The sequence below is a fragment of the Falco biarmicus genome, chromosome 2 (assembly GCF_023638135.1).
Source record: "Falco biarmicus isolate bFalBia1 chromosome 2, bFalBia1.pri, whole genome shotgun sequence".
Lineage (NCBI taxonomy): Eukaryota > Metazoa > Chordata > Aves > Falconiformes > Falconidae > Falco > Falco biarmicus.
The window spans coordinates 85,452,672-85,479,291 of record NC_079289.1 but is presented as its reverse complement, the minus strand read 5'-3'; the positions used below and the strand labels follow the sequence as shown (position 1 = coordinate 85,479,291).

At 35.9% G+C, this 26,620-nt stretch overlaps 1 protein-coding gene across 11 annotated transcripts in view; it reads right to left on the bottom strand.

Moving 5' to 3' along the window:
* The window catches only part of DMD (dystrophin), a 1,162,034-nt gene that overhangs the window by 958,194 nt on the left and 177,220 nt on the right, over window positions 1-26,620 (bottom strand). For all 11 annotated transcript variants that reach the window (XM_056326975.1, XM_056326977.1, XM_056326978.1 and 8 more), the window contains one exon: window positions 20,122-20,183. In XM_056326975.1, the coding sequence (XP_056182950.1) occupies window positions 20,122-20,183 (62 nt within the window). Of the gene's footprint in view, window positions 1-20,121; window positions 20,184-26,620 lie in introns of those variants that run through there.

Below are 26,620 nucleotides of genomic sequence, written 5' to 3'. Positions count from 1 at the left end.
CTTACAGTATGAAGAAAAACTAAGTTCAGCAACTACTATTATTTCATAGGGATTTTCAAAATACCTTGTAAATAAGTTCCATGATGAACTGCACATGTCAAAATGCAGGTTCATCATAGGAAAAAGTCACTATCAAAATAACTGAGAAACACTTGCATACATGAGAAATAACATAATCTGAGAGATCTAACTAATGAAACTCAGGTGAAAAATCCATGTAAAATATTGTAATACACCTCAAAATCCTAACCCACCAAATACGCACATATTCTGCTTTTTACTACATGCAAAGAACCCTTACAGAGCAAGTACGTTTGCAGGACCAAAATCTACAATATAATCAAGTTATATTAATTTATAATCTCATTGATTTTTTTCTTTTTTCTCCTATGAAATTTTGTTTATCCTCCTTTCAGTAGCTGAAATAATTGAATTTTGGAATTTCCTTGAAAAAACAAATCTGGATTCTATGAAGGCATTTAATAGACTTATGAATAGTTAATTTAAAAGTAAGATAAAAAAATATATCTCTTTCTACACTGGAATTGTGTTTCATATTTAGAGAAACCTTTACTTTCAATCAGGTAAGAGATTCCGAATGTGTCTTTAGCATATTATAACTCACATTGTAGTCACAAGAAACAACTGTTTAAAACAGTGACACACTATATTGTAAGATTATTGAAAAGATGTTCTGTACTTTGAAGTATATCAAACATCTTAAAAGTATGTGACACAGACTAGAACATGTGTAGCCTAAATGCAAACCATAACATCATGAAATGTTAAACCATGCCTCTTTTATTTTCTAAAACATGATGTCTGCTATGATCATCTAAATATATTCATTCTACAAAGCTAAACAAAGTTATTTAACTATTATGGGAGAAAGTAGTAATTACACAGACCATGTTCCATGGTTTTGTTATTAGAGAGTTTCATATATAGTTCATATATACTATCCAGTGCATCAGTTGTAGAGCAGAGCCTATATGCAATATATCTTTTCTTTTCTGAAATTTTCTCAGTATCATTTCCAATCATGGTATAAGTTTTTACACAGCATAAAATTGCATATGCCAACATTGTTAAAATTGCAATTACTTTCACAAATTGGCCCGCTATCATTTGGTAGATAAAATATGTAACAATGAATGACAGTTTTCCATTTAGCTTAAGCATGTGATACCATTTTGATTTAAAATATTAACTTTTAATGAAATATTTGTATAGAGCAAATAATGTAATTTTATATTATTTATACGTTCCTTCTGTTTATGATTAAGGGAAAACTCATGAGTACACAAGATCATATTCTATGACTAGTATATTCATTTAGTGATACAAACAATAAGCTAATTACTTGCAAAATAATGCATTCTTCAATGGCAGTTAATAGCAGAAAAGATTTATCCTTTTATTTCCCTTATATTGCCGTAGTTACCACAAGCTTTCAGACTAACCAATTCCCTATAAACTATTACCTCTCTCCTTTATTCCACTGCACAGGAATCTTAGGAAGACTAGCTTGCTAACTTCTGCCCTAGTTAGGCAACATTACACTTTGAGAGCCAGACGGCATGAATATCTTCATACTTGCATAAAAACTACATCCAATATCTTAACCAAAGTTGACTGCCTGTTGTGTTTGGCCCCGTCTATGCAAATATAACACGTATTACGACCAGCCGACGTCATGCCAGGTTACAGGAGAGCATGTGGGCTGTGCTGTGCCATACATTGCCTCACAACTAGCTTGCTTGAACATGAACTAGCTATACAGCTTTGATTTCCACCTCTAGTATGACCGACCCCAGCTCAGAGATCTCTGTATTGTTCCCCACTGATCGATTCATCAAAGTCCATGCTCAGAGACAGCAGAGTTGTCCCTGCAGGATGCCTTTGCAACTAGGGAACAAAGAAGACATATTGCTAGAAAGAAAAATAAATGCATACAGATTCATCATAATTTGTCTAAATGCACACCAAGGGAAACCAGTGTTGCATACCAAGACAGGCACTTCTCCTAATGGGATACTGTCCTCTAATTTTCTCCTTCCAGAAAAAAACCAAAATAAATAAAACCCTACAAAAATTTAGATTATTATAAACGTGGATCTTTCAGTGATCTAAGAAACTTTGTGCTTTTATACCTCAAATATGCACAGCCTATAGAGAGGAAAAAAAAGAAAAGAAAAAAGAAAAAAATATCGTGACAGGAAGTTTAATTGCAAAAAGGATAGTTCTCCAGAAGTAGAAGACAACCAGCAAGCTAAAAATAGCTAATTGGTATATGGGCCTAAGTGACCTAGATAATTTGAAGAGAATATTGCAGCTAAGTGAAAGGGAGTAGAAAGTTATTAATTTTATTTTTCTTCTTTAGAGGTAAAGGAATAACATAAAGGGGATGCACTTTTTCTATTCCAGTGCTTTGCTCATAGTTTTATAGAACTGGGAAACATAAGTTATAAAAGATGCTTGCAACCTGCCTGACTTTCTTCACCTCTTTCTTTTCAACCCACAAACTGAGTACATCTTCAATAAATAGAAAAACAGATCTGAAAATATAAAACTTGTTTAACACTAGTTTCCTCCCTTTAGCTAATGGGGAAATCTAGCTGAACAGCTTAGCATGGTGTAGAATGGTCACTGAATATAGCTTAGGGCTCTGAAACGTAAAGATTTTCAAGTGTATTTCCATTATTTCCTGCTAAGTTAATAAAAAGCACCTACTGTAATAACAAAGAGAATATAGTAGTCACAGTGTCTCATATTAAAATAACTTTTAAAATTACATTCAACATAGGATTTTTAAGTGTAAGTAAGAAAATTAAATCCAAAAAGACAACCTTGCCATCCCAGATTTCCACAGAAGATGGTTGGTACATTTTCATGAGGAAAGTACTTTCTGCTTTGATGGTTTAACCTTCCCCACCTCCACCACCGCCTTTTTTTTTTTTTTTTTCCCACCTCCATCTTCTGAGTTTAAGCAAGCATTTAATATTTGGGGATATTTAATCAAGGTTTACACAATAGGTCTCAAACAAAATTTAATAAGCATTCTGGTACTGACTTTTCAGTGAGAAAATTAACTGCATTTCCAGTACTCTCTGATATATGAGAGATCATTTTGGATTCTACCCTAACTTGTACAGTATTCAGAAAAGGAAAAATAGAAAACTAGTTTTGAATTGGTTACTTAAGGCAGGCTGAAGGACACAGCAGAGTTGTATTTTTTGTTTTCTGTATCCCGAATCTCAGCAATGTCATTTTTTGCATTTCTGTCACTGTGAGATTTGTTTACCATTCTTATGGGATCAGAATTATAACAGTGGCAGCTTTTGTTTCAGTTTCTATATTCCATTTAACAGTATTAGTATTGCATCGTTTCTACCATTTCTTTACAGCAATGTACCCCACTCAGGGCTACCATACCTTCAGTTTTTTGCTAGATACTGCCAGGCTTTCCTCACTAGACCTTAGTTTTGAGATAAAGGCTTTATCTGGTATAGTCAACTCGAACACTCCATCCTGGGTCCTAATGCATAAAGAGCCTTTCTTAGTTTGAGCTTGAATCAAAGCAGAGAATCACATTATAGAATCTCTCAAATTCATGCCAAAGGAGACAGGTTTCATATACATTTGCTTTGGATAGCAAAGAATAGGGAGACTGCACAGACAAAGAGGCGGTGTGCAAGCATCTTTGAGTCTGGGTCGATTGAAGGAGATAAATTATCACAGACCACTGCCTGGGCCAGCCACTTTGTAGTTGGACATTGCCTAGGAATAAAAGTATCCATCCTCCAGGCTCTGCACTCATTCCTGCCTCTCAACACACTGAATTTCCTCACCCGCCCAAAAGTGTGTTGGGGTGCATTCATTACTCTGTCACAGATGGAGTCTCAACCTAGCCTCCAGCTTTTAGATTACTATTTCTGTGCCTATGAGGGCCATTTTTATGTTACGCTAAATATAGTGTCATTAATATCTCACTATGGGAAGTGACTCGCGTTTCCTGGAAAAAATAATCTTGAATATTCTAATACATAATTAGCATGAAATTATTATAAGACTGTAAAATAAGATTTGCTATTTTGGGCAAACCATGAGCTCTTCTAAGTTCATCCAACTCTGATGGTGGCCAGCACTTCTTAGAAACACAGTATAAGGACAGGACAAGTGTAAAATCACATAGTGCATCAGAATAATGCTTGAATTTCTGTGAAATCATGGTTAGAAATTTCCCAAAACAAGGTTCTGTTGCCTAATGTTCAGAATATTCAAGATGGACTTTCATTTCATGCTAAATGATTTGAACTTATTCAATGAAAAAAAAAATAATTGAACTTTTTTTTTTTTAATTCACTGAAAAAAATATGTAGACAGATCTGAGCGGTAGCATCTCCTTTAGGACACAGCATGCACAAAGGAAGGAGTAACATAAGCTTTACCTATTAAATTTCTTTTCCTTTTTGTAAACAAATACTGAATATAATTTGTCACTTAATAACCTAGCCATTCCATATCATGAAATCCCTCTGCAAGCCTTTGGTTGTTTTTATGTGACCTGAACGATTCTGAACCATCATTAGTTTTGCCACATCCCTTTAACAGATAATCATCACCTCAACAGAAATTTGCATGCAACTCCACTGCTAACCTCCCTCTGTTGTGTAAACTGACTTCATTTCTGTCCTTTGTTTCCTGTCTTATAGCAGCTTTCTGAATCATGAGGTCTTTTTCAGGTGTTTGTTTGTTTTGGGGTTTTTTTCCCCAAAAGAAAAACATGTCCAAATATTTAAAGATACACATTTTTTTCTGTTTCAGTTATTTGGATATATTTGTACTGGCTCCTTTGAAGAATTAATGCAATTATGAGGTATGGCTTCTTTGCAAAACTATATTGACTCTTCTCTGTTATACCAGATTTACGCACAGTGTAGTAACTTGCACCATTCCTGCCAGATAAAGAAATAGGCAAAGTAGTTTAAAAAATTAGCATAATTAGCTCCTTTGGATATAAGGTTGAAATAAATCACAATTGCAAACCAATTAATGGCTTACAGTTTTATATTTAAGTTTCTTTGTATCCATTGCTTGCTGCAATTTTATATATATGTATGTATATATTTAGAAGAAGTAACTTCTAATGCCACTGAAATTAAGGAAGATACTCAGAATCACGCTGTGTAAAGACAAGTATTAATGCAGGAAGCTTCCTAGGTTCCCTCACAGTAAAAGAAACTAAAAAAAAATAAAAAAAAATTATAATCTACTAAGCCGTTGCTTAAACTTCCATGAGCGCTCCTGTGGAAAGCATGCAGAGCCTTCCCTTACCACCTCAACTTTGGCCCAGACAATCATGCAGACCAGAGAGCTTGATGGTGAGTGGTACGCCACCAACAACAAAAAAGCAAATGTTATTCTTTAAGGTGATTTTTTTTTTTTTAATCTCAGAAACACACACTGTCTAGTGGAAACGAACAACAACTTGATACAATCATGACAAGATGAATGAGGAAATAGTCCATTGAGAGACCCATGGGATGCCTAGACCAGAGATCACCAAAGTAAATACTAGCTGTGTCAGACCACATTTGGAGAGCCCAGAGAAGACCATAAGTGGAGCTAGCTACCAAGGCAAGAAGCTGCATCTGTAGAGCCTGGTCAGGTTGGTGAGAGTGTACCTTGGGATCACCAACACTCACCGAGCACCACCCCACCAGCTGCATGGGCATCCTCCCACCATCACCTGTCAGGCTGCATGGGAGGCCATGACTGCCTGCTGTCACTGATGGCCAAAAAGGTGCTGGGGCCCATGATATGGGTCAGTACAGAGATGAACCAGTGCGATTTGTGTTTCCATAACTACAAACGTTATCGTATTAGGTAGAATGGCTGTTTTCTATGATTGAGACAATAGTAATAAGATATATAACAATAACTGGAATATTGTTTCCTGTGATAAAGGATAGCCTAACTCTATATGGCTTGTGTTAGCTGTCATTCAATTCAACCATCAGCCTTTCTCTGCAAATCAGTTTAAGGCGCAGGTTTAGCTGCCCTGCAACACATGCTGCTTACAACCTGATCATCTAGCAACCTGCTGTGTGTTTCCTGGCATGTTTCCTGCATGTGAGCTATGGGAAAATGCTGGTTTTATGGATTTTTAAGCTCTTAGCATTAAAAAAAAACACCTCACCCCTTCATCCCCCCCCCCCAAAAAAAAACAACGAAACCAAACCCCAGTGTTTTGAGCTCCTTCATCATCGTTCTAATAGCAACTTTCCAGAGACTGTTTGTTTCCATTTAATTTATTTTTATATAATTCCTACTTTGTAAAAATCATGTTTTTAATTTTAATTGCCTCCAGGAAATGCATCACTTAATTCTAACCCTTTTAGATGTAGATATAGATGTCACTATTGCTCTTAATATAGTATGTAAATATAAAATACAGCATTTCTTAAAGATAGAGTCAGGTAAGAATACAAACAGTAATTTACCCTGTGTGAATTATTAGTACAGACAGTGTAGGCCGACTCAGCTCTACACTGATCTGTGTGGAAGTTAAATGATCACAAATGTCAAATAAAAGACGCAGTGGGTCTTTCCTGTAGGTAAAAATATTAAAGAAACTGCTTGAATGCTGCTTCAGTATTCAAAAGCATATGAAATTAGGTGGTAAAACATACCTGATAACCTTATATAAAGAGATTTTACATATTTTATTTTTTTTTTTTTAAAAAAAAAGCAGTTTCTAGCTTTCTAGCATTGACTGTATACTGGCAAGCTCTGTCCAGAAACCTCTTCCTTGAAACTTCACTGATGAACTTAGGTAAGGTTTTGTATTCATAGTTCATTTCTCTACTGCTGTGTCTTTGAAATAGTCTTTATTCTTGATTTTGTGTTTGTATCTTTCTCTCTCTGTTCTAATCTTGTAATTATATAATCAGTATTTCCATGTATTTCATATATGCACATGAGTTTGCCATGTATCTTCATGGTTTTCTTCTGAACATACTTATATTGCATAACTGAGTTACAGAAATTTGTTTTAATCTGCTTTTTCTTAAACAGAGGTAGGTTTCTGATTTTAATAGGTGATACACCTTTATACATGCATTCACTTCAGGACTCCAATACGTTGCTTCCAAGTTGCCTGTTGGTACAGAACACTTTGATTCTTCCTTTGAGTTCCTTTTGAGTCAAACTCAAAAAAAGTTTGACTTTTTCTTCTTTTCAGTATCACTCCTCTTTTTGAAGTTAAATATTACCATGTAGATTTAATTTATCTTGCTTTCTTCTATGAAAATACCACTTCTGAATGCATATTTGTCAAAGCTATAGAAAACCTTACTGACTGGCAGCAGTCTTGTATATCGTTACTCTTCCACTTGCTGCAAGCTCTGACCAGTTGCTTTAAGAATGGCTCACTTACGATGCCTGAAAAGATAGGGTTTATCTCATAGGCATACATGGCATTTACAAAATCTGACAGTGACTGCGATTCTTCAGTGCGGACTGTCTGAACTTCCATCGTATTTTAGCTATTGCTACCATGGTGGCAAGATAATACTCCCTCTTTTTGAGCATGTACTTCTAGCATTTCAAGTTGCATACAACTCTGTAAAAGAACCCAGTTTCTACCAGCGTGACAAACTATGCTGCTTATACCTAATTGCAGTATGTGTCTCATGTCTGACTTCTTTGTACCAAATGCCAGATGTGCCTTTTATATGACTTTTTTCCCAAGGAAACTAGACCTCGACTTAAAACACAGATTTTTATATCACTGAGAACTTTAGAGAAAAGACAAAAATAGTAAAAAATATCAACACATTTATAAATTTCCATCATATGTTTTTTTTTTCAATAGTAACTCTGTTCTAAGACTATAGAATATATAGAATATATGTAATTTGTTTTGTCCACAGACGGAGCCTTACACATTGATCACATTGATTTCTTCTGGGGCCTAAGCTTAGGCAAAAAAAAATAGAAAAGAAGGGGAAAGAAATGTCTCATTTAATCTGTTTTTGATAACTGTACTTCCCTGGTTCTTGTTGAATTCTTACAACTTTCAACAAAATACCAAAGGGAATTACAACTTATTGTTATTATTCTCAAGGAGTAATGACGGGGGGTGGGTGTGTGGGTGTGTTTGTTTATTTGTTTAGCTTTTTAAATGGAAAGGATTTTATTGTTACCAATAGCTTAGGATTTTCAGTAACCATATATATATATATATTATTTTTTTTAAACTGCACCAGACTAAACAGAAGCAATTACTTGTTTTATCTTTTTTTCTCTGAAACCTTAATTTCAATAGAAACAATACTAAGCATTTGAACACCCTAAAAGCATCCTATTTTTAAGTCAGCAATATATACTCTCACACTAATATTACCAAGAAGTAAATGTGATGGGTTTAAACTGGCAAATCAATCAAACACACTAAGAAAAGCAGATAGAAAAGAAAAATGGCTATTCTGTGTAATACGACCTGTCATGTAGACCTTTGAAAAAAGTGAAAGTATTAGCAAAGTCAGTGATATGAATATCAATATTTAATCAGGCTGGGATAGTAAAACAGAGGAAAAAAGATTTAAAAGTTAGTCAGCCTTTCCAGAAGAGGAAAAAGAGGAATTTTTTTCTTTAATAACTAATTCTCTAAGCAAACACTTAATAGAGTGTCTATGTCAATTTTGCCACTGCTGTTGAGAAATAACTGCAGCTATCAAGTGCAAGGTGACATTTTTTCCCCTTCAAAACAAGGCAAACGTATGAATAGAGAAAAAAAAGTGGTAAGCGGCTGTAAAAGTCATACATATTCTTGAAGTCTTGGTCCAGAAATACCCCCAAGATGTGACTAAGCCCCTTCTTATGTAAAATATATACAAGGTCTTGTGCAAATATGCTTTTTTGCAACCTTGTAAAAATAAGGTTATTACTTCTAATAATGTCCTTTTTCCATATGAACATCTTTCATAATGTTAATTTTTCTGTCTTCATGACAAGGTAGAACCTAAGATACAGGGACATGGTTTAAAGAAATTAACCTCAATAAAAGTTGCATTTGATCCAGGTGTAAAACCATGTCCATCAGAAAACCCTTTGAAGGAACAGAAAGCCTTTGTACATAATACAGATATCTCAAAGCATAATAAAGAAAGTGATATGTAAAAACATAAGTGCTTATAGAACTGGTGTTGAGCCATCTTATCATCACTGATATTGAAACATCAACATTCAAGAATTCAGTCTGTAACACAGATGCAGTCTACCCAAAACTGAACACTTTGGAGTTTGATGGGGTTTGTTTATTTTGCTTTGGGGTTTTTTTATGTGGTTTTGGTTGGGTTTATTTTTTTCTTTAAGACATGATTTTAAAAACTATTTTATGCATTTAAAAACATAGGAGGAGTAGACAAACCTCTTGATGTCAAAGACAGCCTATAGAAACAAGTATGTCTGAGAGGCAGAAGACACACCCAGGACGTCAGGCAGAGGGAGGTTTAAGAATGGTGCACAGCAGCAGGGGAAGGCAGTAGCTCACTGGATTTCAGCCTGACTAATATGCCATGACAACAACACAAGGAGATATTAAGACATCTAGAAAGCTCAAGAAAGGCAGGTGAACCACACCTACACGTACATGCTTGCATCTTCTCTTTTCCTTTCTCCATCAAACCTTAGCTGTGTGATAACTATTTTGCAGATAAGGGGGAATGTTCGGTGTGATTTGCTTGAGCTTCAATATGTTCATATAAGAGAGCACTTACGTAAGTGGGGACAGTAGCTCAAACATAGGTTTTTCTCCTGTTTTTATCTTTGAACTTTCAGTCTAAATATAACATGAATCTACTAAAGTCTTGTTTGCCCATATGAGGAGTTTTGCTTTGGAGGTCCTGAAGTTTCTGAAGATGATTAGATGTAATGGTAATGAATTCTGAGCATGGAGATGATGATATCTACTGGCAGCAACAATCATGCAAATTTGTAAATGTTTACAAATTTGCAACCTAGACATATGCACCACTGAGACCAATATTGTAGCGCTATATTTAGCTTGTTCCTATTCCCCCCTCAAGATACATACACAATAATATCTTCAAGAGAACAGCATGTATTCAATTTTCTTTAGATTAATATTTTTTACTTGAAATGCAACAAAAAAGCATGAGAGTTTGAATAAAAGTCTAGGCGGTGCCAAGTCCAAGTGTGAGAACAGAAAGGTGGAAGAAGTCAAAGAGCCTCATTGACTATTTTTTCCCGCAGTAAAACATATTAGAAATGAAAGTCCAGTGCCCTCTACTGCCAACAGTAGTGATCGCTTTACTGGCTTGGCACGTCTGATGAATCTGAGGGAAGCCCTTGTATTCTGCAAGAGGCTATAAAAATAAGAATGCAAAGGCAAATGACTTCAACATAATAAAAATGCATATATTTAGTTCAGCTTCCTAGTTTTACTAATCCACTCTGAATTCTCAGATTGAAGGTCTGGGATACTAGATTAATATAGAAACATTTAAAACGTAGTCTGAATTCACTCAGATGTTTCTCATGGTGAAAGTGCTTTGCCATGCAGATGCTCATTGTTTAGGATAGTATGCTTGTACCTTTTGTGGAAGAGAAGAAACTTTAATGTAAAATATTTTAAGCCTTAAAATTTGATTCAGAAAATTAATGTAACCTTTGCATGTGCAAAGAAAAGATCCCGAGAATATGACAACCTTCACTGACTATAGAGCAGCAGTGACAGCACTAATGCTTTCTGAGTGTTGGGGATTTCCCTGAGGGCTGCTGCGCAGGTGAGAAGGGTAGCTGTGGTGCCAGGCCTGGAGCTCCCATGGGCACCTTAACCCGAGAAGGAGGTCAGGCGTGGAGATGAGTATAAAGTTCTGGTGGAGGCAGACCCCACTGTCCCCAAAGGAAAGTTGCTCGTGAACTGCAGCCAGTTTTGATTTTATGCCCACTAAGGCAAAGCAGAGAAAACATGTCACTGCTTGGGCAGTCAAGGGAGCAGGCAGAAGCGAGTCTTACTTGTAAGCAAAAGGTCTTCTGAGATACACGGCCAGTAACCACAGCTCTGCCCAAAAATGTGTAATTAAGTGGAAGAAGTTTCACTTTTCATCGAAGTGAAAATGAATCTGCTCTCCAAGAGCTGTCTTGTTTAATTGCAATCATTTAGACATATTGGGGGGGGAAAAACCAAACCAAAACACAACAGGCAAAATTGTAAAGTCTTCTGGCAATGGGAGAATGTTATGGAAGAAAAGCATTAGAGAATCCCTACCCCTCACACACACATAATAAAACCTTTGCTGTTGCAGTATCAACTTTAACACACACACAAAAAAAAAAACCCAACAGCAAAAACAACAAAAAAAACAACAAAAAAAAGCAGCTCCCAAGAACAATGTAGAGATAGTCTCCTTAGATTTTTAAGCACAAACATCTATCTTTGCATCTTCGAAGCCTCACCAAATACATTTTTGTCCTTTCTAGATTTTCAGTGAAAGGGTTCTTTTCTGTACTGACAGTTTTCAAGGCATCTCCAGCTGCTTGAGCGCCACAGTGGGTCATAAGTCTTGTACTTCTCATGTTAGCAAGAACAGATAAAATAGCGGAGACCACTCTTTTAAACAACACTTTGTTTTTGTCATGCTGCACTGTGACACCAGTCAGCTTCTGGTGTTCCTTGCTTTTACAGTAAGTGCAAAGGGATGAATCCTCTATTTTAATCCCTACCAGCATTCAGGCCTCTACAACGGGTAGACTTAAACATTGATAAATGTTATATTGATAAAGGAGATGTCCTAAGTATTTTGCCAAAAGTAACCTGAGAAATCATTTTGAAAGTAAAATATAGAAAGCTATCAAGATTATAAATTTGAAAGCATGGACACAGAGTTGATGTTATTCACAAAATTCAAAGCATGAGGATATTTGTGCCTTTAAACTGTGCCTATTTCTGCTCATAGTAGCTTTCTTGGTCATACAAAAAAAATCTATAAAAAATATATTAATAGAGAGTGGAAGTTCTAAAATGAAATTTTGAGTAAAATAAATGCCAATATTGCCACTGGTATTACCTTAAAACGTACAGTAAAAATAATTTTTAAGTTACTTTTCATTCCAAAGGAAATGCTCAAAACATAATAATTATTCACAGAGCAGGTATCCCATTTTACTGTACTGAAAAAATGATGCAGACTATGGAGACCTAATAGGTAATTCACTATATATCAATGCAAATAATTCTGAGCACATTTTGCCTGACACTTGCTTATGTATTCCGGAGATCTCCAAAAAAAGGAAAATCACCTAATACTTAACAATGCAAATATGTTTTCTATACCAGATTTAAAAATCATTTGGCTTAAAAAATAACAAACCTGAAAACTTGTGCTTTAATAATGCAAAATAGACATGATGGGCCTTTGGTGTGCTCTTGCAAGACATATTATAAAATGGTTACTGGCATAAGAAAGCCTGACATTTTAAAACAGTATGTATCCCAAGGGTAGCATAGATCACACAGAGCTGGAAAGGAAAGTTAAGCACTATTAATTTTCAATGAGAGTTCTGGTTATTTGCCACACTGTAGCAGAGAAAAGCCATTTGGTTCCCACATTAGTAAATTGGTCTTTCTCATCACTTTCACTGTAGTACTTAAAAAGGCTGGCAACAGAGACTCAGAACAGATTAATAAGGTATTTAGGATGGACGGTTATCAGTTGTGGTGCCTTACCAACATCGAATAATATCAAACATATTTTTCAGTTTTATCACGAATGGTACAAGTTAAAATGTGTGGTGTTCTGAAAATTTTGTTTCAGGAAGAATAGAAAAATAAAACTGAAGCTGCTTCAAAGGTGTTATCAATGTTTACTTACTGGATTGAGATAACATCTATCACATTTGCTTTTAATGTCATTAAAGATTTGATCAGGGTTTTGCCACACACAATTTCAAAATTTTACTAACAATCTATCTTTTCTTTTTTTTCCCTAGGATCAATTTTCTTACACATGATACCTGATCCTGCTTGATATTTATCTCCAAATTACTGCTTCTTAGAAGAAGAGAGCACAACTTTGTTTATAGTGAAATTCAGCAGAACTCTGCTGACCCAAACAAGGAAACAGATATGGGCACAAAATCAGAAGCTTTTGAAGCAAGACATAGTGTAAATCATCAGTGTCAGCAGTAAAATTACAATACATTCTAGTTCATGACCTGGTAGATGCAACACTGGCTGTGAAAGAGTGTTGGTTGCTCAGTTCTTCTGTTCCTCAAGGCTCAGACTGAAGTCAGCATTCAACCCTCATTTACATTTGACCACAATTACTCTTTTTAGGAGAACATTTCAGTATCTTTTTTTACCTCTTAATTTAAAAGAATAAGCTTCCCTCTATCCCATAATTAAGAATGTGCGCAAGTGAGGCTAGTTTGCATTCAGTTTAAAAAAAGTAATCAAATACCTCCTGCCTCTTCTCATTCTACCTTAGCACAAAACATTTTGGATATCAGATAATGTAGGAAGAGCTGACTTCTGGGTTTTAGCTGAAAACAGTGATAATGACTGTGTGAATTACACAGACTGAGAACACTTCTACAGTGCAGTGTCAGTTACTGGCTCAACATACTGTAAAAATATGGGGCTAGATGCAGATGCTTTTGACTCAGAATGGCTGCAGAATAGTCGGTGGCAACATGGAACTCAGCAAACTTTGATTTACCCTGTTTCTCCAACAGGTTTTTGTGCAGGCACTAAATACTATGTAAATGACTAAAGCACCACAGCTGTCTGAACGAAGTTTTCTGAACTTGTCTACAACGACACTAGTTTGTTCTGCAAAGCCAGTGTTGTACTCTCAAGAAATAAATTCTAAAACTGAAATCCTACACCACCAGCACACCCTACTGGTTACTTGTATTACATGAAACTGCTAGGGATCTTTTCTAGTCTCGTAGACATGCATATCTAACTACTGTTCTGATTTTAGAAAATACAACACACCAGCAGACATCAATGAAGCTGAGCATACTGATCTGAACCTCTTAAGTATAGCATTTAATTCTGATTTTCCTACCACTCATCTAAGCAGCTGTCTGAATCTGACCTACAAGTTAGTTGTCAAGATAGCAGTTTGGACAGCGCTAATACTTAACACTTTAATCTATGTTTTTGTGATTTGTTGCCAACCTCCCTCCCTCCAGCTCCTTTTCTTATTAATTGTAGTCCAGATATGTGGCTAAAGAAATGGTACATCTGATGGAGTTTGACATAGATTATTCACAGGGGTTAACACATTTCCATAGAAGCTAAATCTTAAATAAATTTGACAAATGAAACTATTACTGTCTTTACAAAGCTTCACCAGATTACTCCCCTGCCACAGTCTGCAACACTCTGAATTCACTTTGTCTTCACTTTGTCATAAGTAGCTTTTTAATTTTGTTTGAATTTGAAGTTATTGTGATAGCCCAGAAAAAGCAAGTGTGTGAGCAAAAGCAGCACTGCAAATTTCCCTATCAGATGCCAGACTTGTACAGTACTTAGTAGTACAGTCTCTCTGTACCTCAAATATTTGACACACTTCCTGAAAAGGTTAGGAAACTTCATTTTTATCAGTTGTTTTTGCTGTCTCATATGCTGAAAGTGTTTAATCTACAATCGCAAGAGATCACTACAGGGAATGGGAGTCTTGAATAAATTCAGGTTGTCCATTAACTGAGAAGGAAAGAACTGAGACCATCCCCACACCTCCTAATATACAGGCCACACAGAAACACTGGGTAATTAAGAAATTATTTTGACCGCTACATAGTTCGACTCAAGTTGTAAGGAATGCCCCCCTCTGTGCTCTTTTTTATCCCTGCATATGCCAGTTGCTTGAACAACCTAGCTGCTATTCAAAACAATTTCATGAGTAAAAAGTGTATTTAATTTTGCTGACTGTTATTCTAGAAACCACATACGTCTTATATGAGGCTGTCAACCTTACCTTCTTTGGCACAGGCTGTGTCTATACTATGTTTCTTCACTCGATCGCTACAAGAATGGGAATCTAATTCCACAGTCACTACACAAACAACTACCTCAAAATATTTCCACCTGCCTATAAAAAGCTGCCATTTTTCACAACCTAAATTCTCCATTAAAAGGATGACTTACTGAATGATCTTGTTTTTCAATAAAGTAATGAAATATTGGGTACCCTAAATTATTTTCATATTCTGCCTTCTCCAATAACAACAGGAGGAAAACCAAAGAATGAAGTAGAGAGATCTTTAAAAAATACCTATTTTTTCCTCCCCAAAAATCTACCATGCTCTGTTTTCTGACTCTTGCTCCTGCCTGATTGGAGTTTAATAATTTCAGCGTTTCCATGAAAAAGCGTGCTGCTATATACAATATCTTATATGACTATGTAGTGGAATTTTCTACCCTTTCATAACAGAAATGTGGACAACCTAATTAAACCTCTGAATATACAAGCAATTTTATGATCATCTGTTTTTTGATATTGCAGATTAAAATATTGAAAACTCATCCAAAAATTACCATTCTTTTATGAAACAGGTCAAGTTGTTAACTTTAAGTTAGCCATAAGGCTATAACCTAAAACTCAAGCTGTCAAAAATTACAATGATTAGTTACTTCCCTTCCCTGTTCTCACAACAGATACTTTTATTGCTGACATTAAAATTGTCACTACTTTGAGATGCTCTCTCTGTGATGAGGGAACAAGTTAAATTGTCAATATGTCTTTAGTTATAGGAGTAAACCATTTTTTTAGGGTGGTGTGGGGTTTTTTTGTGCTGGAATTTTCAGGTTTTAATTTTAAAATTAATTGCCATTTACAAGACTCTTTGTACATGTAAATAAAGAACATTTCTATCTTCAGTGATGCTTTCTAATGGAAGCCTATTATGGAATGAACATCTAAAAACATTTAATGAGTGAGGCAACATAAGCTCATTTAAAATGGGGTACAGGCATTGTTAATGTAATTGTGGTGGCTGTTTCAAGATTCCAGCAGAAAGCTGCTACAGTTAAGGGCTCGTAATATATTTGCATTCTCCCAAAACAGTTAAGATTCTGTGTTTCATTTATAAATAGAGGTTTCAGTTATTTCAAATTTAAAGTTGAGATCTTAGCAAAAGCTATCATACACAGGGCTAGATATATCTCTTGTGAGAGCTCTAATTATAGTCCTATTATTAAAAAATAGGTTACAATACTTTCCATTGCTATCATTATGTACACCCTGCAGAACTTCATTATTTTATAAATAAACTACTTCTGAGGACAAAGAAAATTTACTCTGAATAAAATGATATTAAAGTAATACACTCCACATTTTAAAAGTTGCTTTAAGTTTCAACTTATTGCATGCCATTTAGATGGTAAACCAAGAAGTTATCACTAAAGAAAGTCTTACACAATGTCTATGATTAGAACGGGAATAACACAAAGGTCTCTTGGATTAGATTCTCCCATTTCTCCTATACTTTTAATTTACTAAGTGTTCATATCACAAACATTAAAAGCCAACTTTGGGGCTCTCTTACTGAAACAATGATTTGCTTATAAGTGAGTCAAATACTGTAATCTTTAAAGCACAGATTTTCTGCATAATCCATCTTCTGGCTAGTAAAAGGAGTAGGAATTAGAAACCTGCTCTTTTGAGAAGCTGTAAGAGACCTTTTGCAAATGCAATTTACCCAGTTTTTCCATTAACAGCACCCTACTCAACCTGCCAAAATAAGTTTGAAGAGAGACATGGCCTCACCCATAGCAACTATAATCTTGCTGACACTTATGCTAGCTTTCCCTAGACAACCTTTCACAGACTTCTTTGGTAGCACTCCAAAGGTTTCTAGGTTCTGCACATCATAGACAGAAAACTGCCAAGACAGTGTGGTTGAAAATTTGTTATGTTTTTTTTAGGGACACGACTCCTTAGCTTAGAGGCAGCAAAGTTCACTGCTGAACTCAAGGCATCTGAGTCCAAAGTAGCTACACGTGATCCAACTAAAATGTCACTGAGTGCATGGCCAGAAGGACTACTACTTCCATACAGGCCTGAGATTCAAACAATAGATTATTTTTTTTCCCTAAATTAAAATCACATGTGTGTTCTTAAGTTATGATGATAATACATAAATTAGGAAATTATTTTTCATTAATTTAGAGCTTCTTATATGAAAAGCATTAATTTTATTATTATCACTAGTCATGTGAAAGCACCTTGCAAATTTCAGTGTTTTGAAAGCTCTGTCTGAGAATAAAAGTACTGAGACATGGGTACTCTAGACACTGAATTTTCAGGAAAGGTATACAACACTCGGGGAGGCAATGCACTATAGACCCAACAGAAATGAAGATTTAGAACATTTAAAACTAAGCTTTTACTTTAACTACATGCGTAGGGGGTTTGGGTTTTTTTTTTCCTATAGAGGATAGTGGACAGGTGAGAATTGTATAAACGAATTTCATTCAACCGTAAATATTTTACAGTTAATTAATGCCCTGGATTCCACTGTTCACAAATAAGAGAAATGAGTGACATAATATATTTCTCTATCTTAATTCTGACCCTGTAGGCTAATCTGTTCAAGACAGCAACTCTAGAACTGCAAGGAAGCGAACGCAAACCAATTTTACAATGAAAATAATTTACCTAACACTTTTTCAAAGCTAACAATGATGAGAAATCACTAACCAGGAGCAGCCTGTTAACTGAAATCAATCCCAGAGCTAGAAACAGAGGCAGACTTGAACCACTGAAAACAAATCAGGAGAAAAGCAAAGCTATAGATTTCACATGGAGATCCACTTTTGTGTTTTGAAGGGTGCGTCTCCCCAGATGTCTTGGTCTTTAGAAAAGGGTGAAACACCTTCCCAGGGCAGCACACAGATATTAACTACGAGCAACCACTCATGCTAAAGTAGAATGCAAGCAGGGTCTCCTGTACTTCGGTCCTGAAAACCCTAGAGAGAAATAAAGCTTGCACAGTATGTGACTGCACTGAAGAGCAAACCATGCTTTCTGCATCTGTACCACAAAGGCAGCCAGCAGGTATTACTTAGCTTAGAAGACATATGTGATTTCCAATTTCAGACCAAGTATTCTGGTGTTATGCATAAAAAATTTGTAGGACAAGTATTTTGTCCAAGATTTAAAGCTCAAGGTTTTTTGGTAGATTGATTGTTGAAATAAAAAGGCCCTATTCAAAATACAGGTGACACATGAGGCAAACAAAATCTTGTGTTTAGGACGTTTTCCTTAGAATCCAAATGAAGTCATGGGAGATTAGCAGTTCTTCAGTATGTTTTATGAATGCATGTTCACACACAAGTAAAAAGACTATTTATGGAATTAAAGTAATAGGCATCTAAAACACCATTAAAGTATATTCCACTGAACTAGAATTGGAGGAAAGACATCTAGATCCATTGAGAACACTGAGTCAAACCATTTACAGCATCTTCTGATCGGTCGTATTTTCTAAACCCTTCATAATTCTTCTAGTTCTTCTGCAGACTTGCTCCAAGTTTCCACAGTAGTTGCACTTTGCTATTACATGAAACAACCATTTCTGAGAAAGCAGTGGTCTAGGAACATGAGATTTCCTTTAGATATAGAAGCAACAGTTACGCTTAGTTTTCCATAACTATCTCTGTGACCATAACAAGGCCTAGATTGTTTGAATTTTGATTACATTTCAAATTACTTTGTATCAGACAACTGCTGCTGGGGTTACTTTTTCATATGTGGGACACCAAGACAGTAAATTACTTAAGCTAAAATGTCACTATTGCCAAGTAAAGTAAAATAATTACATCTTTCACTTTCTATCAAGAACTTCCATTACCACAGCCATAATAAATTTGCCTTGGTTATTTTTTTTTGCATTAATATCATGTTGCTGACTCATTTTGTTTGTGATTCATCACACTCCCCAGAGCTTTTCTTTGCTTTATTATTGCCAGCCCAGTTATTCCCCCTCTGTATGCATACATTTTACTTCTTTCCTAAATATAATACTTTACACTTGACTTGTAATTCATTGATCAGTTTGAGACCATTTGTTCAAGACTGTATTTCATCCTGATCCAGTCCTCCAAACCGCTGGGCATCTCTGATGTAAAGATGCTGAGCACAAATGTGAGCTGTCTAAATCACTTGAATCACTATTAGAAAATGCTCCAGAGCACAGAAAATTCCTGTGGGACTCCCTGTTGGACTGAACCACTGCTAAGCATGTTTTTCAACATTATGGTGGTCATATTCAGATTATCTTACTCCTTTTTTAATGAGAAGAATCAGATGGGGCACAAAAGTCAGACTAAACAAAAGATATATCACAGCTACTATTTCATTGTTATCTATCGCCAGATAAAATGACAGATTATGGGAGTGATTTAGTGTATTACTGGCAAATACAGTTCAGTAATTATCCTCCAGGAATTTAAAAAATGTTTAATCAAATTAATAGTTTGAGCTAATTTTTTCCTGTGTATTAAAGATAAAATTATTATATAATGCCAGAGGGGCTTCCTTTAAATAAGTTAGATATTTGGTCTTTTTTCCAGTACATTTGAGATCTTTACCATTCTCAAAGATAATTATTTCAAAACATATTATAATTGACTTTCATAATTTGCTGACTGGATTACACCTCATATCTTTGACCTTGCTCCTCTCTAATTCACATGGTTTTGTTAAATTTGTGATTGCAACTAGCAACAAGAAAATACAAGCCAAATAGAGGAAACTTTTCTGTATATTAGGAACATAAGAAGGGAAATCAACAAACAGTAATACACCTGAATTAGTAGTTTGAGAAAAGGCAAAGTAAATTGAGGCAGAGAACATTTTGAGAAGAGGATGGCTTCTTACATTTCAATCTCTACCAAAATCAAAGGAATAAAACTTGGACATTTTTATAACAAATCAGTCAACTGCATTCAGCAATATCTGAAACTTGTAACTGTTACCTTGAAAATTAAGCTTCAGTGAGGGAGTATCATGGTTTATTTTTTTAAAAAAATATACAAAACATATTTTGGTTTATAAATAAATAAAAATATTTAATTACCTTAGCAAACTGTGCATTTATCCATTTTGTGAATGTTTTCTTTTGAACATCTTCCCGTTCATCTGCCAGAGAAAGTAAAGCACTTCATTAGAATTATTCAACCAAATATTACAATATTATTGTTTAAAGCTTCAGTCTTGGTTTGCAGTAAAGCTACTAATAATTCAGACACATTCAGGGCACCTATTGGATCTATTCTGTCCTTGACAGTTGCATCAACATATTTCTGAAAGACTACAGGTTCCCTTCATAGTCATGGTTTATGTCCCTAGCTCATCTCAGCCTTCCTGTGGTTTCTTTTCTCCTGCAAGGTAACATGTTGCAGCAGGATCTGAAACATACCATTCAAAATTTATTTTCATATAAGTATAAAAAAACATCCAATGGTTTTGGCAGCCGGAAACTCTTCTACAGCACTTTTAGAAGAGTACTTGTAATAACTTCATATGCACATCCTCAAATTTCTTGAGGAAGTGAAGTCTTCTGAACCCCAATGATACTGGTCCATTGCCAGCCCCTGACATATCTTACACCTTTCTGCCTTGCAGCTATTTACCTGTCAAAATTTGTTATATGTTTTCCTTCCAATGGAAACTACGAACAAAAAAACCACCTACACATTTGTTCAGCCATATATGACATTCCTTTTCAATTCTTTAATATGGAAAACATTGTAAAGAGATATGATTATCTTAGGCCTTGATTTCTGTATCTAAATTATAAGCACAGTCGATGCAGAATGGAACTCGACACACAAAGGTACAATTCTGATGTATTTTTTATAGGTGGGAAGAGAAGAGAAAGCCTTTGAATTAGAAACTCATAAGCATCTGTTCAAAAAGTTCTGTTAGGCATCATCCCTAAAACAGTACAGAAGTGGAGACCTCTTTGTATGACAAAGTCAAACCAAACTAGAATTAAAGGACGTGTGTGGAAAAGGCTACAGAAAGCTTATACAAAAATAATGCTCACTCAATGCTCCCTTTTGGTTTGCAGTAAAATTCTCTGCACTTTTAAATAAAAAGGGATATTAAATCACCATCTGAAATGTTCAGCAATTAATAATGTTAATGGATTCAGCTGAATTTGGAAGGCAGGTATGGATGAGCTACATGAGAAACGCACAGCATTAATAATGTACTTTGCTTTCCCTCCCACCACCCCTCCAAGGAGAAAAGACAAGGCAAATCTTTTTTATACAAATATATATTTTGTTCTTATAACCTCACCTCTATAGCACTTTAAAATGCCTTTTCACAACAATGTTTTCTATTCTCAACAATACAATATACTAAGGAAAAAAATAATACTTGAGTTTGTAAATCTACTATTTCATTTAAAAAAAAGCAAAAACAACAAACAACTGCATACAGGAAGGAGCATGTTCTAATTGCTTTCAGATGATCATGGGTGAAAATATTGACAATGCAATAGTACTACTGGAAACATGTCATAGGAGTCAAGCATTACAGACATTCTACCACTAATACATGACTATTTCCTACAATAAACTTTCTAGAGTTCTACTGTTGTCTATCCCAGATAATGCTGCTTGCTTCATCCCTTGAACGTGATATTTGAATAGTTAGAGATTCAACAAAAAGTAACAGCATGTGCTTTTGGTATTAAATGATGTTAAAGCTGTTAAAAAATTTATTTTTCCCCAGAAGCACCACTTACTTCTGTTGACTGTTAGTAAGCTGTTTATTATATGACTTGACTTATTCCAGCCACGTGCAATACACAGAAGATGGGAGAAGGAAGATGGATTTTGTTGGCAGAAGATACATATTCAACATGATGTTGTATTACAAACTACTTCAGCAACTTCATATAAAAAACCACATGTAAAAAGTTACTTCTGTTTAATCATGTCTGATAAAAACACCAAATGCAAGCTTAAAATGGGTTAGAAGAGGAGTATGTGGTATTTAGCAGGGAAAAGGATAGGCAAAAATGCTTCTTTCAAACTGTTTAAACTTCTACTTTTCCACCCCAGGCTACTTCAATTGCATATTCAGTAACAGTGTGTGGGTTTGGGTGTCTTGGGTTTTTTTCCCCACACAGATATATGGCAGAGATTAAATGCTAGTCAGCAATTAGTCAGTCAATGTCCATCGAGCTAATAAAACCAACATCTCCTCAGGAAAATGAGAGTTAAACTCACAATTTGAATGTTTGAAACTTATGCAAAGTTCAGTCAATGCTCTGCTACCTTTGCAAACACAAATCTATCCCACTGCTGTTATCTTTCTACAGAGATCATTTCAAGCACTTTTATCTCTAGGTGCTTGCTCTGACAAGTTTATACCACAACAATTTGTTAGTGACAGCCTCCTAACCTAAAAAAGAATCAATCTTCTGGTTATGCATGGTACGATTTCCCCACAGTAAGCATGATTTGTTCAAAAAAGATGTCCTCCTAACCCAGATTTATGGACTGAATGCTAGATGTGAAAGGTGAATGACATTTGTCTGGGTGCTGAGAAATGTGCCAAGAACACTCATCTGCCACTTTCATAATGCTGTCTTTAAAACTGATCCTTCAGCAACGAGCAGATTAATGCTCTTGTGCAGGTGTTTTTACTGAGTCAATAAGAATAATCAAATGACCAGGCAGGTAGTTCCTTCAGCTGTTCAAAAGTAATATAGTATGTTTACTTCTTTCAAGCTGGAAGAATTGCAGAATAGCATACTGTCTCCAGGTTAAATCTAAACATGAAACACTGCAAGAATCCTGAATTCCTTTATCGCAATATAAATGTCATCACTTTCCACAGCAAAAGCATGCTTTTCTCAAAATGCTGAGCATTGAGTGCTATAGGCTTAACCTCCTTTCTGTAGGTTATCGACTCAGAAAATTAACACATTCAGGTCTATAGAAAGCCTCCCAGGGGAAAAAAAAGCAGTAAAAAAAAAAATAATGACCTGTGCGATTTATCTGATTTTCATGAACTAGAGCCTCTAGTACCACAGAACAGACCTTGTTTTAACTAGAACACATTCACAAATGGATCTCACAGTTCTGATATATTTCTGGTAGGATGAACATCCAGCTTTGCAGCTGTGAATGCAAACCTCTTTTGAGTTAGCAAACTGTACATTTGACTTTAAAAGTATTATTCCAGGGTAGAGTTCATGAGGAAATTATGGCCGGGAAAAAAGCGTAGTATTAATGGAGCTAATCATATGGCTAAAGACAGTTCCAAGATTTAATCAGGTGGCAAGGCTAATAGAGACAAGTGGTACACTGAAGAATGCTTAGGAACATGCGATCAGAATTCAGCAGAACAAAGATGTTATTATTAATGGCAAGTGGTTACCAGACAACTTTCCTAGATACTTAATAAAGCAGTTCATGTTTGCAACCTGCTACTCAAATGAAATTCCCATCTATTTTTCACCAAAAAAACCAGCATTATGTTGTCATCTCTTAGTAAACTACACTTACTACCACACTTATTTTCCCACCACCCTCCCCCCGGAACAATAAACATATTAAAGAAAAAATGGCAACAGGAAAGGAGGAGGAAGGGGTGGGGGACATTTGCCATTTACAACATTTATCCTCCAGAACAACTGCTATGTGTACTGAAGCCCTGCTTCCCGGGAAGCGGACAAACATCCCCTGCTGATAGGAAGTTGAGTACAATATATTTTGTTTTCCTTTCCTTCCACACACTTGATTTTTTGCTATTGCTTCATTAAACTTCCTTTATCTCAACCCATAAGTGTTTGGTTTGGTTTTGGTTTTTTTTTTTTGGTTTATTTTTTTTTTTTTTATCTTATTTGCTCCCCACCCTATTCTGCTGAAGAGGAGAGGGCTAGAGCAGCTTGGTGGGCACCTGGCGTCCAGCCAAGAGCAACCCACCACAGTCCTTTTTGATCAAACAGGGTCACCTATAGCACATTGTCCAGGACCACGGTGAGTCCGTTGAGTCTGTTTTTTTATATCACCAAGGGTGGAGACTCCATAGCCTCTCCTCTTACAGACTGTAACATCAAGACCACATCTTCCTTACCACCTGCAGTCTGCCTTCCACATCTGTGTGTACTGTTTTCCAATGCAAGTGGCTTAGGAAACTCTTCACAAGACTAAGCACAGCCCATTTCTGAAAATTAGAAGGTATTCAACAAAAGTGCACTGGCACTTCAGGGGTATGGGAAGCAAGCCATACCCTTAGATTGTAAGATTTAATTTGAAACAAACAAACAAAGCATTGTCCTCACAGTGTCAATAAAACATTACATAATGTGTAGATTATTGGAATCACTGCATAGATAGGCAGTGATAGGAGGCTAGGTTGTGTGATAGAAGATTTTATGTAGTCTTTAGCAAGCAGTTCCATCACAGTTTGGAACATAAACAGGAAAGAAGGAGGCTTGTCTTATTCTGTTACCCAGCGTTGCCTTGAACTGTGTTAAACAATAATTTAATAGCTATGTTTTGTCTTTCAGGAACACAAGAAAAAAAGAAAGGAAAAGAAAAAAATATTCCCATATACTACCTGAAAACTTTGAAACAAAGTGTTAAGGAAGGTGTCAATTCCTTCATTCATAGCAACTGCAGGTTCATCAGAACATTGCACTTTGGAGAATAAAACCATTCGAAATTGCTATTTGATTTTCTAGCAGCCAAACAATGCAGATTTAGAAAAGGCCAGGATTTGCTTCACTGAGTGGGAGTGAGTACCAGCAATGGTGGGAGTACTAGGAAGAAAAGAGACCACAGATAGTTACATTATTGATACTCTGGCTCCATCGACTCACTATTCTTAGAGATTTCCAGCCCATTGTTACCGTACTCTGCCAGTAACTACAACTGCTGAGAAATGTTCCCTTCCCATTCTTGCTTATCTGAGGGGGGAAGAATAAATCAATACAGTACAATGACTGAATCATATTTGAGTGGACTAGCTTTGATTTTTAGTCATTGATGTCATCCAAGCCATTCACAAGCTGACATGAAATACAATAGACTGCTTTGACAGCCAGCCAATGATTTTAAGTCTTTTTCTCTGGTAAGGCAATATGTAACATGCAATTCTTTGTCCATCTTCTATAAATATACTGATGAGCATGTGTTGACTTTATCTGAATACTGTTAAAATTCACTGTTCCCTATGCTACCGCTTGAGACCTTACTGTGGAACCTGAGTCAAATCACCATAATCAGAACACCTCGGGCTTCTCAAAACACTGATGAACCTATTCAAAAGCTCAGCAGAAAAGGGAGACTTCAGCATCCAGAAAACCCTCATTAATAATAAATTATTTTTTTTAAAAAAAAAAAAGTACAACTCAATCCTCTATGAAGTAGTATATCAACATTTTCTGAGGGCATTTGGTACAATTCAAGGCAAATTTAGGAAAGAAGCAGGGGTATTACTATATACCAAAAAGACTTAATGTCAGCTGTGCTCCCCTCTACCCCTTCCTTAAAATACAGGAGCTTAGCAAGACGGATTCTGTTTGCCGCTCAGGGGACAGAAGAGATAACAGCTATAAAATCCAACCAACAGGTTTTCTACTGAGACCGTAGACCTAGACTGAACTCCAGGCTGAGAAAGTCTTTTATTTTTCTCATTTCATTAAGTCAGCTGGAATTGTTCTCTCATTATAGATGTTCAAGGAAAACTGTTTCTTGACTTTTCTCCTTTTTTTTAATTCTTTAAGGTGTTACAAATGTTTATATAAGCTCTCATTCTTCTGACCTAACTTTGCCTAATTAGCTATTTAGGGAAAAAACACAGAGCATTTTTGAGAATGAATATGGACATCATGGGGTAGAAAAAGAGCTGGAGCAGCACAAATGATAGAGAACACAATGGACTGCCAGCCTGGAACAGAAGGAAAGACAAGAAAAGAAAAGAAAACAACAACAATGAAAAAAGATGAGGAAGGACAGGGTGGAAGACAGAAAGGAAGGGAAACACTTTTTCCCTGGTTTGGGGGGGGGGGGGGGAAGGGGAAAAACACATATGGAGAAGTCAAAGTAGGATGGGAAAAGGACAGATTCTGGAAAGATACAGGGATGCAGCATTGGTTATGATGTCTGATAGCTGCAAGATCATATGCAGGGAAGGAGTGGATCTGAGCTAAAGAACGACCCAAGCATGTGCAGCTGTGTGATCTGCCTCCCCAGGCCATTAAGCACTTAAAAACCCCACAAACCAACATTGACTAGCATCCAAAGTACCAGCATAATGCAAACAAGCTACATATGATCCCTAAACCAATAATGGGCACCTGTGAAACGCACACGTTCATCTAGGTTTGAACAAATTCATGTTACTTGCTGCATGTTTGTAAAAAACACCCCTACCGTGGTCATTTCTCACCCCTTTCCCCTAAATAAATTTTAGCAGGTACAACTCCAAAGACAAAAGCAGGAATAAAACTCCAATGTAATTAAAAATAAAATAAAGAAAATAAAACGATTTTCAGTTCACATTTTCAGAACATTTTAAGTATACACAACATGGAGTATTCAACTCCA